General features: G+C 43.7%; 2 protein-coding genes across 5 annotated transcripts in view; one reads left to right on the forward strand and one right to left on the reverse strand.

Moving 5' to 3' along the window:
• The window catches only part of uxs1 (UDP-glucuronate decarboxylase 1), a 106,441-nt gene that overhangs the window by 63,539 nt on the left and 29,896 nt on the right, over positions 1-13,006 (forward strand). The window lies entirely within an intron of this gene.
• On the reverse strand, positions 8,971-12,708 carry LOC139546336 (putative nuclease HARBI1). 4 transcript variants are annotated; one of them, XM_071354621.1, is made up of 10 exons: positions 11,953-12,708; positions 11,691-11,867; positions 11,539-11,600; positions 11,370-11,456; positions 11,241-11,282; positions 10,999-11,172; positions 10,884-10,919; positions 10,231-10,785; positions 9,838-9,949; positions 8,971-9,743 (listed from the first exon to the last, which is right to left on the reverse strand). In XM_071354621.1, exons 1-7 carry the CDS (start codon positions 12,014-12,016, stop codon positions 10,884-10,886), a joined length of 642 nt encoding a protein of 213 aa, XP_071210722.1. In that variant the 5' UTR covers positions 12,017-12,708; the 3' UTR covers positions 8,971-9,743; positions 9,838-9,949; positions 10,231-10,785. The 4 variants fall into 4 exon arrangements, with proteins under 4 accessions (XP_071210722.1, XP_071210720.1, XP_071210719.1 ...); XM_071354619.1 differs by having other exon boundaries at positions 10,884-11,172; XM_071354618.1 differs by having other exon boundaries at positions 10,231-11,172.

A 13,006-nucleotide genomic window follows, 5' to 3' on the forward strand; every position in this document is an offset into this window, starting at 1 on the left:
CTGTAGCAACTGCCAATTGCCCAGCTGTTTGTAGATTCTTAGCAGTTAGCTCAGGTGAGAGGGAGACTTTTTTTCCATCATGGTGTCTTGACCATCTCCGACTGCCTGAGCACTTTTCCTTTGTATCCGGCTTGAAGAATGGCTGTCTAGCAGTGATCAGCTGCCAACTTGACAGAGCTTGAAGAACCCCCCCCCCCCCCCAAAAAAGGAATGTGTGTAAAGCTGTTAGAGACTTACACAGAAAGACTCAGCGCTGTAATCACTGCCAAAGGTGATTCTAACATGTATTGACTCATGTTTCCACTTTGTCATTATGGGGCATTGTGTATAGATGGGTGAAACAATCATGTATTTAATCCATTTTGAATTCAGGCTGTAACACAACAAAATGTGGAATAAGTCAACGGTATGACTACTTTCTGAAGGCACTGTATGTACCACAGAAAATAAAGTTTATTTCAATGTCATGCAATAACTTGTTGATGTATTTCCCTATTCCCTTTCCCTCCCAAACTAATGTTTGTAAGTATTGAATTACAATGGTACAAACCGCAACACCCAGATTCTTGGTGGGTTATGGGTTGGCAATCCCCTTCAACAGTAATAGGTAAGCAGCTTGGTTTGATGAAATCAACTGTGGGAGCAATTATTAGGAAATGGAAGACATACAAGACCACTGATAATCTCCCTCAATCTGGGGCTCCACGCAAGATCTCACCCCGTGGGGTCAAACTGATCACAAGTACGGTGAGCAAAAATCCCAGAACCACACGGGGGGACCTAGTGAATGACCTGCAGATAGCTGGGACCAAAGTAACAAAGCCTACCATCAGTAACACACTACGCCGCCAGGGACTCAAATCCTGCAGTGCCAGACGTGTCCCCCTGCTTAAGCCAGTACATGTCCGGGCCCGTCTAAAGTTTGCTAGAGAGCATTTGGATGATCCAGAAGAAGATTGGGAGAATGTCATATGGTCAGATGAAACCAAAATAGAACTTTTTGGTAAAAACTCAACTCGTCGTGTTTGGAGGACAAAGAATGCTGAGTTGCATCCAAAGAACACCATACCTACTGTGAAGCATGGGGGTGGAAACATCATGCTTTGGGGCTGTTTTTCTGCAAAGGGACCAGGACGACTGAAAGGACAGAATGAATGGGGCCATGAGATTTTGAGTGAAAACCTCCTTCCATCAGCAAGGGCATTGAAGATGAAACGTGGCTGGGTCTTTCAGCATGACAATGATCCCAAACACACCGCCCGGGCAACGGAGTGGCTTTGTAAGAAGCATTTCAAGGTCCTGGAGTGGCCTAGCCAGTCTCCAGATCTCAACCCCATAGAAAATCTTTGGAGGGAGTTGAAAGTCCGTGTTGCCCAGCAACAGCCCCAAAACATCACTGCTCTAGAGGAGATCTGCATGGAGGAATGGGCCAAAATACCAGCAACAGTGTGTGAAAACCTTGTGAAGACTTACAGAAAACGTTTGACCCCTGTCATTGCCAACAAAGGGTATATAACAAAGTATTGAGATAAACTTTTGTTATTGACCAAATACTTATTTTCCACCATAATTTGCAAATAAATTCATTAAAAATCCTACAATGTGATTTTCTGGATTTCTTTTTCTCATTTTGTCTGTCATAGTTGAAGTGTACCGATGATGAAAATTACAGCCCTCTCTCATCTTTTTAAGTGGGAGAACTTGCACAATTGGTGGCTGACTAAATACTTTTTTGCCCCACTGTATTACCAGCCTTTTAGCATGCCCTACATTTTCAATGTAGCCTGTTATATAAGGTCTTCATGTTTTTATTCATGTTTTGATACTAAAAATAGAACTCGTAGGTGTCGTAGCTTTGGAGATGAAGAGGGGTGACTATCCTTGTTATAAAGGTGGTGTATCGAGATAGGCTACAGATCATCAATTATATGTGGGTTTTTGGTTGTGTGTGTGTGTGTTGTCTGCTTGTATTTGAATGGTTTATATAAAGTGTGTGTGTGGTGGTGATGACAGTGTGTGTGGATCTCTGGTTTTCTCTAGATCCCTCTCTTGAATGAGGAGTTATCTCCTTTCCATATAGAATACGTTAAGTGCACAGCTTTAGTTCCTTCCTTCTATTCTTCCCATCTAGTCTGTACTATCCAGAAGATATTTTCATACAAGCTTTTGAGGCCAAACACCTGGTTAAGGTCATCAATTCGCTAGTGCCCTTTCCACTCACAGCCCGTCTTCCCGTATACGGGTTGAAAATGGCAGATTTTGTCTTTGATAAGTGCCTTAATTATTGGAACACAGTGACTGTGCAGTAACATGCTGTACAGTAACATGCTGTACAGTAACATGCTGTGCAGTAACATGCTGTACAGTAACATGCTGTGCAGTAACATGCTGTAAAGTAACATGCTGTGCAGTAACATGCTGTGCAGTAACATGCTGTACAGTAACATGCTGTACAGTAACATGCTGTACAGTAACATGCTGTGCAGTAACATGCTGTGCAGTAACATGCTGTACTGTACATGACGTCAGAGATCAAGCTCTGTATGTTTTTCTATTTATTTGTATTTCTTTTTTATTTAACCTTTATATAACTAGGCAAGTCAGTTAAGAACAAATTATTATTTACAATCACGGCCTACCCCTGCCAAACCCGGACAACACTGGGCCAACTGTGTACCGCCCTATGGGACTCCCAATCACGGCCTACCCCTGCCAAACCCGGACAACACTGGGCCAACTGTGTACCGCCCTATGGGACTCCCAATCACGGCCTACCCCTGCCAAACCCGGACAACACTGGGCCAGCTGTGTACCGCCCTATGGGACTCCCAATCACGGCCAGATGGGATACAGCCTGATTTTGACTGACAGCTGTTCTGAACTTTAGAACCGCATGTCACAAGAAGTTGCCCACATCCCTCCCGCTAATTGGGCAACTTTTACAATTTTTTTGTTGCCTGAGTGAGGGAAATGTTGTAAATTAATGTATGGGCAAATTGTGCACCGCCCTATGGGACTCCCGGTCACAGCCGGTTGTGACACAGCCTGGGATCGAACCCCCGGGCTGTCTGGAAGCCGCAACACTGCGATGCAGTGCCTTAGACTGCTGTGCCACTCGGGAGGCTTTATTATTTAACTAGTCATGTTGGCAATAAAACAAGCTTTCGAATTATGCCCACATGACCCAGATTGCGATTTATAATGCATCGTTTGTGGCTTGCGCAAACAATATCAGTAATTGTGTGATGACGGTAATGCAGGGCTGTGTTCCAAACAAAACGACAGCAGGTGTGCTTGCTCTAGTTCCTCAACGACACAGCTAGGAGAGAGAAAGAAAAAAAAAGTACATTTTATAGTTGAAGACTCTTTGAATCATAAAAGTGCATTCAGATTACTTAGCACTTTGGAGAGGGGTGTGGCCACTTGGAGAAACCAGTTTAACCTATCTCTGACAAGACTGAATCCAAACATGACATTTTATGTGCATTTTACATTTACTGTACTTTTCACTACATTTGATGATGACTAAATCTGAAAATACTCCGGATATATGATAAGAACATGATACGAACATGATAAGAATATTATTGGAAAATGTTTTGTTGTCTTTTTTGTCTTTTGTTGCACCTAACCCGAATTTTCCTAGAATATTGTTATGTTCGTATCATGTTCGTTTCATGTTCGTATCATGTATCCGGAGTATTTTCAGATTTAGTCATCAAGTGTAGTGAAAAGTACAGTAAATGTAATGTTTGGGTTCAGTCTTGTCAGGTGAACTGTTGTGTCCTCACCTTTAGTCTAGAAAATGTCCCATAATCTCCAAACTGTTCCCTTTTCATTTCTACCATGGTTATGAATATGCCCTCCATATTTCTTCTGTAAGAAACCTTTCAATATATCCCTATCCCTACAGGCCAATTCCCACGAGTGTAAAAGGTTCAATGTATTCAGTTATCTTTTTTTAAATTTTATTTTACACAATACAGTTTTCCCATCAAGAGAAGAAATGTTCTGTAGCCTTATTATGTATTTAAGTGTTTATATTATATTATTGTATTATAACTTAGCAAAAGAAGAAACGTCCTCTCACTGTCAACTGCGTTTATTTCAGCAAACTTAACATGTGTAAATGTTTGTATGAACATAACAAGATTCAACAACTGAGACATAAACTGAACAAGTTCCACAGACATGTGACTAACAGAAATTGAATAATGTGTTCCTGAACAAAGGGGGGGGGGGGGGTCAATTATCAGAAGTAACAGTCAGTATCTGGTGTGGCCACCAGCTGCATTAAGTACTGCAGTGCATCTCCTCTGCACCAGATTTGCCAGTTCTTGCACCAAGGCACCTGCAAGTTCCCAGACATTTTTGGGGGAGATGGCCCTAGCCCCCACCCTCTGATCCAACAGGTCCCAGACGTGCTCAATGGAATTGAGATCCGGGCTCTTCGCTGGCCATGGCAGAACACTGACATTCCTGTCTTGTATGAAATCCCTCACAGAACGAGCAGTATGGCTGGTGGCATTGTCATGCTGGAGGGTCATGTCAGGATGAGCCTGCAGGAAAGGTACCACATGAGGGAGGAGGATCTTCCCTGTAACACATGATGCTGTGACACAGCGCCCCAGACCATGACGGACCCTCCACCTCCAAATTGATCCCGCTCCAGAGTACAGGCCTCGGTGTAACGCTCATTCCTTCGATGATAAGCGCGAATCCGACCATCACCCCTGGTGAGACAAAACCGCGACTCGTCAGTGAAGAGCACTTTTTGCCAGTCCTGTCTGGTCCAGCGACGGTGTTGCCGGTGATGTCTTGTGAAGACCTGCCTTACAACAGGCCTACAAGCCCTCAGTCCAGTTCCTGGTGTAACTCGGGCAGTTGTTTTTGCCATCCTGTACCTGTCCCGCAGGTGTGATGTTCGGATGTACCGATCCTGTGCAGGTGTTGTTACACGTGGTCTGCCACTGCGAGGACGGTCAGCTGTCCGTCCTGTCTCCCTGTAGCGCTGTCTTAGGCGTCTCACAGTACGAACATTGCAATTTATTACCCTGGCCACATCTGCAGTCCTCATGCCTCCTTGCAGCATGCCTAAAGCACGTTCACGCAGGGACCCTGGGCATCTTTCTTTTAGTGTGTTTCAGAGTCAGTAGAAAGGCCTCTTTTAGTGTCCTAAGTTTTCATAACTGTGACCTTAATTGCCTACCGTCTGTAAGCTGTTAGTGTCTTAACGACCGTTCCACAGGTGCATGTTCGTTAATTGTTTATGGTTCATTGAACAGGCATGGGAAACCGTGTTTAAATTAAGCCCTTTGCAATGAAGATCTGTGAAGTTATTTGGATTTTTACGAATTATCTTTGAAAGACAGGGTCCTGAAAAAGGGCAGAGTTTGTTTTCCAATAGTGTTATCTATTCTAAGTGTTTTCTCGTGCTATTTTGTATGCCTTGTTTGATTGTGTGAATTATGTAAATGTAGATTGTGTAAACTGTGAGGAAGAAATAATAAAGCCAATGTCAGTCGCTCTTTTTCACTATTTATAAAATATGAACGTGACCTAAAAATAAAATGACAAAATCCTTCGTAATTGAAAAATGAAATATTGATTGTAGCCTAATGGCAGCCATGAAATAAGCTACAAGTAGACCTAAAAATATTATAAAATGTAATAATTGAACATGAAGTAGCCTAGTCTAGGCCTAGGCTACAAGTTAATTGCCGTAGACCTAATGTGTTGACCTTTAGGTTATTGGTTGAGCTACAGTGAAATGTGTGAGCTGTTAGATAATAGTAGCCTACTGGTCTAATCAATATATTGAAGCGGCTCCAGTGTAACCTAATAGCTTAAAACTAGATGGGTCTATCGATTGCACATACATGAAAGTGATGTCAATATGTAGCCTAATCTAGCTGTCATATAATTTGGTTACCTCGGTTTTATTTGTTTATAACATTGTAAACTATTTAGGCTATTGATATTCAACTATGACTTTTTCGGCAGTCACAGAGAGACAGATAAACATCTTCATTCTATGTATAGCGATGAACTTAGACTTAAGATGCTTTTGAGAAACCGGCCCTGATTTAATGTCATGGATTCGCTGGAGACCAAATACCTGGCTAATGTCATGGATACGCTAGAGGCCAAACACCTGGCTAATGTCATGGATACGCTAGAGGCCAAACACCTGGCTAATGTCATGGATACGCTAGAGGCCAAACACCTGGCTAATGTCATGGATACGCTAGAGGCCAAACACCTGGCTAATGTCATGGATACGCTAGAGGCCAAACACCTGGCTAATGTCATGGATACGCTAGAGGCCAAACACCTGGCTAATGTCATGGATACGCTAGAGGCCAAACACCTGGCTAATGTCATGGATACGCTAGAGGCCAAACACCTGGCTAATGTCATGGATACGCTAGAGGCCAAACACCTGGCTAATGTCATGGATACGCTAGAGGCCAAACACCTGGCTAATGTCATGGATACGCTAGAGGCCAAACACCTGGCTAATGTCATGGATACGCTAGAGGCCAAACACCTGGCTAATGTCATGGATACGCTAGAGGCCAAACACCTGGCTAATGTCATGGATACGCTAGAGGCCAAACACCTGGCTAATGTCATGGATACGCTAGAGGCCAAACACCTGGCTAATGTCATGGATACGCTAGAGGCCAAACACCTGGCTAATGTCATGGATACGCTAGAGGCCAAACACCTGGCTAATGTCATGGATACGCTAGAGGCCAAACACCTGGCTAATGTCATGGATACGCTAGAGGCCAAACACCTGGCTAATGTCATGGATACGCTAGAGGCCAAACACCTGGCTAATGTCATGGATACGCTAGAGGCCAAACACCTGGCTAATGTCATGGATACGCTAGAGGCCAACACCTGGCTAATGTCATGGATACGCTAGAGGCCAAACACCTGGCTAATGTCATGGATACGCTAGAGGCCAAACACCTGGCTAATGTCATGGATACGCTAGAGGCCAAACACCTGGCTAATGTCATGGATACGCTAGAGGCCAAACACCTGGCTAATGTCATGGATACGCTAGAGGCCAAACACCTGGCTAATGTCATGGATACGCTAGAGGCCAAACACCTGGCTAATGTCATGGATACGCTAGAGGCCAAACACCTGGCTAATGTCATGGATACGCTAGAGGCCAAACACCTGGCTAATGTCATGGATACGCTAGAGGCCAAACACCTGGCTAATGTCATGGATACGCTAGAGGCCAAACACCTGGCTAATGTCATGGATACGCTAGAGGCCAAACACCTGGCTAATGTCATGGATACGCTAGAGGCCAAACACCTGGCTAATGTCATGGATACGCTAGAGGCCAAACACCTGGCTAATGTCATGGATACGCTAGAGGCCAAACACCTGGCTAATGTCATGGATACGCTAGAGGCCAAACACCTGGCTAATGTCATGGATACGCTAGAGGCCAAACACCTGGCTAATGTCATGGATACGCTAGAGGCCAAACACCTGGCTAATGTCATGGATACGCTAGAGGCCAAACACCTGGCTAATGTCATGGATACGCTAGAGGCCAAACACCTGGCTAATGTCATGGATACGCTAGAGGCCAAACACCTGGCTAATGTCATGGATACGCTAGAGGCCAAACACCTGGCTAATGTCATGGATACGCTGGAGGCCAAACACCTGGCTAATGTCATGGATTTGCTGGAGTTAAAACACCTGGTTAATGAGAACAGAGGACCTCAGTTGACATCCCACATAGGGCGCTGGTCAAAAGTAATGCGCCTTTTATATAAGGAATAGGGTGCCATTTCATACACTGCCCTAGTTGGTCCAGACCATGCTTAGGATGGGCCAAAAGAGGCCAAACAGAGTTTTTAAAAGCTATCAGATCAATATGTACTCACTCTGAGTGTGACCTGGGTTGTGTGATTGATTGGTTATCACTTAGGTGCAACTGTCTATCCATCAGGTTAGGTCAGGATTTTCCATGCAGGGATAGTATGAGATTGTGGGCCGGGAGTGGCCAGTGCCGGTCCTGAAGAGCTACTGAGTTTTGTTCCTCCCCAACACTAGTGTGTTGGGCTGGAGCAAAGGCACGTACTTCCAGTAGGCCAAACTTTCCAAACCTGTCTGAGAAATCATCCAGCACACAGAACTAACAATTCTTGTGTGTATTTTTGTTTGTGTGAGATTTTTGTAATCGTTTTGTTTGTTTGTCACCTGGGGCCTGTTGCACAAAACTAGGATAAGGGATTAAGCCAGGATATCTTGGTGATCCTGGCTCAATTGATCCGTAATCCGGTTGCACTAAAGATGGATAGGGGGCAGGAGGATATGTTATGGTATAAATTACCATGGAGATTTATTCTGTGGAGCTAGCCTGCTCCAGACCAGGCTAAATTCCAGGATCTATTTAATCTCATCCCTAATGTCAGTCAGCAGTCACCACAAATGGAAACCAATAGTTATTTCACTGCTCACTATACATTGTTATCACATATAACTAGACCCACTGTTATTATTTAAACGTTTGTGATCATTAATTTCAATGATTTTGGATAAAAAATGATTTTTAGATGATGTTGCTATCATTAGATAATTTACAGTTTCCCATAGACTATAAGGCTATATATAAAATGATAGAATATTAGGGCCACAGAGGGGAAAAAAACACAAGTCATAATATTGTAACCAGTTGTTTTAAAGGAGGACAGTTGTTAAAATGACAGATGTGGGGCATTTCGTGAAATTGTACTTCAGTATGGTTTCATAAACAAAGACATGCTGATGTGCCAGAATATTAAGTATCACATTGTCATAAGTATCAAAACTGTAAAAACAATATGTAGCTTTTCTGCAGAAAGAACCAGCCTCATAAATTTATGACTTTATCCTTTTTCTTCAGTGTGGCCCTAGTACTCTGTCATATAAACAAATACACATTCCATATGAATATAAAAACACAATGTGTAACATTATGTTCCTTTATTGAATAAGGACAAAACAAAGCAGGTAAACCATCAGCTCCTTTCGAAACTGAAGTCACAGTGACTCTACAAGATGGAAAGCACAGAATCCAAGCATATTATACAAAATGATACATACACATTCAAAGGTCTGTATATAACACACCCTGCATGTCTGCACACTAAAATAAATGCAGGACAAATCCATACACATCAACTGAACAGACAAATGAATGGATGCAGTAGCCTCCCTGCAGCCTTGTATTACACACAGTATACCGCACAAACATCATAAGAGGCCAAATTCGTCAAAAAACGAACCCAAAAAAACCCAAATTCCTCTGCCACCGCAGGACATATTTAACCAAAATTGAAAGCACACATACTAACTAAAATAATTCAACACATATTGGTCCCTCAGCAGCCGACCACTGTCGTCATCAGGGAAGATTGCCGGATTGTCCCAGTCCATGGCTGGTGGCACTCTGGGGGCCCTCTCCTTCCTCAGGCAGGCCACATTGTGGAGGACAGCACAAGCCACAGTAATATCACATGCCCTAACAGGGCTGACCCTTAATTTGTGAAGGCAGTGAAAGCGTGCCTTCAGGAGGCCAAAGGTCATTTCAACTCTGGCCCTGGTCCTGGCATGGGCATGGTTGTAGGCCTGCTGTGCTTCCTGGGGGTCTGTGAAAGGTGTCAGGAGAAAAGGCTGGCAGCCATACCCCCTGTCTCCCAGCAACACACCAGAGAATTCACCTGTCAACACAAAATCTCATCATTACTACCTCATAAACACAGTGATATTCTTGACACAGCCATGATGGTTATAAATAGGGGTTGTGTGGCTTACCTTGTGATAGGCACTGATAGATTTCAGAGGCCCGAAAGATTCTGGAGTCATGGACTGAGCCAGGCCATTTTTCCACAACATTGCTGATCACACAGTCAGCATTGCAGACCATCTGAAATCATAAGATGAGGAATATTACACCAATCAATGCACATCACTGGCAATGCAGAGTGTTCGTCAATGGACAATATCAAAAAGTTATGTTCACCTGAACATTAATGCTGTGAAAGGATTTCCTATTCACAAAATCGGCCTCATGGGCACCTGAGGGGGCTTTTATCCTTATGTGTGTGCAGTCCACTGCACCAATGACATTGGGGAAACCTGTCACACAAAGTAATGAGTATCCTACTATGTGTTAACAGTTGTCCTGTAATTTGTAGATCCTCTTACCTGCAATCCTATAGAACTCCTCTTTGATGTCACAGAGTCTTCTGTGGCCAGGGAAGGAGATGAAGACATCTGCTAATGCTTTGATAGCCAGACACACACTCCTTATTGTGCGGCAAATTGTGGCCTTGTTCAGCTGTTCTGCATCCCCCACTGAGTACAGGAAGGCTCCACTAGCAAAAAAGCGCAAGGCCACACAAACCATTTGCTCCACACTCAGTGCATGGCTCCGTGCAGTGCGGTGCTTAATCCTGGGACCCAGTAGTCTGCATAGATACCTGATGCCATCTGCAGAAAACCTGTATCTTTCATATAGATGGTCATCAGGGAAGGCCAGTGGGTCCAACCGGTCCCTGAAGACCCTTTCTCGCCTGAAGGCTCTCCTCAGCACAAGTGCTTCTTCATCCACCACATCTCGCACGAATGGGCATGCCATTGTCAGAGCAGAAAGGAACACACAATTTTGGGCCTTCATATAGGCTAGTGGCCACACCTGGTGCTGGGGGGGTGGGCAAAAGAGGGCGATGCCTTATAACGATGACTTGGTTGTACTGATTGCTGGGAAAATAAAAAAAACCTTAGAAAGATGCCACCGTCCTGTGTGCTCACAATAAGAGCTCATATGTCATGGCTCACTTGACTTTACGAGAATATACCTAATTTTTATTTTGAGCTGTGTCATCTTCTTGGAGCTGGGGGAGGAAAGAAAAATAATGATTAATACATTTGTGTTACAGTTAGCATACAGTGTACATTGAAGGCATATCTCACCTCCCTCTCAAGTTTTTTTATTTCAAGGTCCAGTTTCCTAATTGTCCTCTTTTTTATTTCGGACTCCAGTGCAAGATTTTCCATCTTTTTCTTCTTGTACTGAATGTCTATGTCTGCCAGTTCTATTTGGCGCCGGAGGTGGTTGCCATACAACTTTCTGATAGCTTGTGAGCTCTGTGAACACAATACAATTAGCGCAGCTGGAATTTGGCAGGATGTGGTGTCCTTTTATTAATACGCACTATGTTGCCAGGCTGGTTTTCCCACTGTATAGCATCTGGGTCCTGTAAAAGAAATTAGATTTTTTGATTTTGATGAGGACTCCTCACCATTGTAGAGTAAATAGTACTTTCACAGTCTTAACATGATACCTCATGCCTTCTGGAATCCAGAGAGATGGTCTCCTCCTCATCATCGTCTCCATCATGTGCTGTTGCTGCTGCACTGGGGCCTTCACCCTATCACATTTAATCGGATTCATATTGAAGCTAGTAGACAAGACATGCCAGGCCTACAGTATGCCTTTGATGGAGTACTCACTGGATCAGCATCGTCTGGTGCTTGTGCTGGTGGCTCTAACAGGAACACAGTGCTGCCAGACACTGCAAGGCAATAGGTAAACCAAAGTCAGACAGTCCAAATTGATTCAATATGAATGTGGTTGTATCCCATGTAGAGATGGAAGGACATACCTTGAATGAAGCGGGTGGCATCTTGGGAGGAACCTATGCTCGTCTCTTTCCCCCCAGGGATCCCCTCTAAGACGGGCCTGCCTTTATTTAGCTCCAAGGCCATGTCCTCTGCTGGGGTAAGGTCAGCCTTTGGTGACCCACCACCCGTGCCTTGTCTGTGGGTATTCTTTTTCACTGCTAAAACAGTACAGACTGTGTGAGCAGGCACCTTCTGGGTACAATATATGCTTGTGCTTTGTTAAATATTAGTCAGGGACCATACCATTCTGCAGAATGTTCTTGTATTTGATTTTGACCTGCTGCCATGTCCGTTTTGGCCCGTTCATGTTTAATCACACACACACACACACACACACACACACACACACACACATTTAATGGAGTCACACTGCAAAAAATTACTTGGTATTTTTGTCTTGTTTTCAGTAAAAATATCAAAAAATGTATCATAGCTTTATACAGTGTGATGGAGTTACTTTACACAATTTCACTCATATCTGCAGTGCATTTCAATAAAAAATTTAACCGTTTCATAATTACAGTACAACTGCATTTTTGGAGATGTGAATTAAATATTTGAATTGTAATTGTGATGTTTCAGCGGAGCGGTGAGTGTGTAATTGTGCACTACTTACGCATTCAGGCGGTCTGCAATACTTTGCCACGCTTTTTCTCTTTGCTTTATCACTGTGGCGGTGTTGCCTTTCTTCTTAATTATATCTTTTACCTCCTCGTATGCCTCCATGAGGATTTGTGCTTCCGACGGGGAAAAGTACGCGGCTCTAGTTGCCATGGTAAATCAGTTAATCTGTGATCTGTGGCGGGGTCTATTTGAGTGAGCCGTGAGCGCGCACCTATCCAGGATTGGTTTCACCTGGCTTAATGAATCCGTGTCTGCTCATCCTGGCTTGGTCTTTGTGCAACCAATTAAGCCTGGACGCACATGTTTTGGCTTCATTGAGCTCAGCTGAGTCATTTATCCCGGATGTCTTAATTCTACTTTTGTGCAACAGGCCCCTGGTGGACCAAGGAGCTGTGTATGTGTACCAGCGATAAAGCTTGCCCAGTCGATGGGGCTTTGTGTGTAAATGTTGCTAATCCCTCCACACACCTCCTCAGAATATAATGTGCTCTGCTTCTGCTTACATACATTCATCTGGTGTACAGATCGCAACCAAACATTTTGCGTTAGACAGACCGATCCGAGAGGAGAACAGATCCCGCGAAGACATTATTATTTTCTATTGACTTTAAAAACTGCCAAATGACGCAAGCGTGTTAGAATCAGCTTTTCGAGTAGAATTTAGCATAACTAG

This window comes from Salvelinus alpinus, chromosome 20 (genome assembly GCF_045679555.1).
Source record: "Salvelinus alpinus chromosome 20, SLU_Salpinus.1, whole genome shotgun sequence".
NCBI classification, from domain to species: Eukaryota; Metazoa; Chordata; class Actinopteri; order Salmoniformes; family Salmonidae; genus Salvelinus; species Salvelinus alpinus.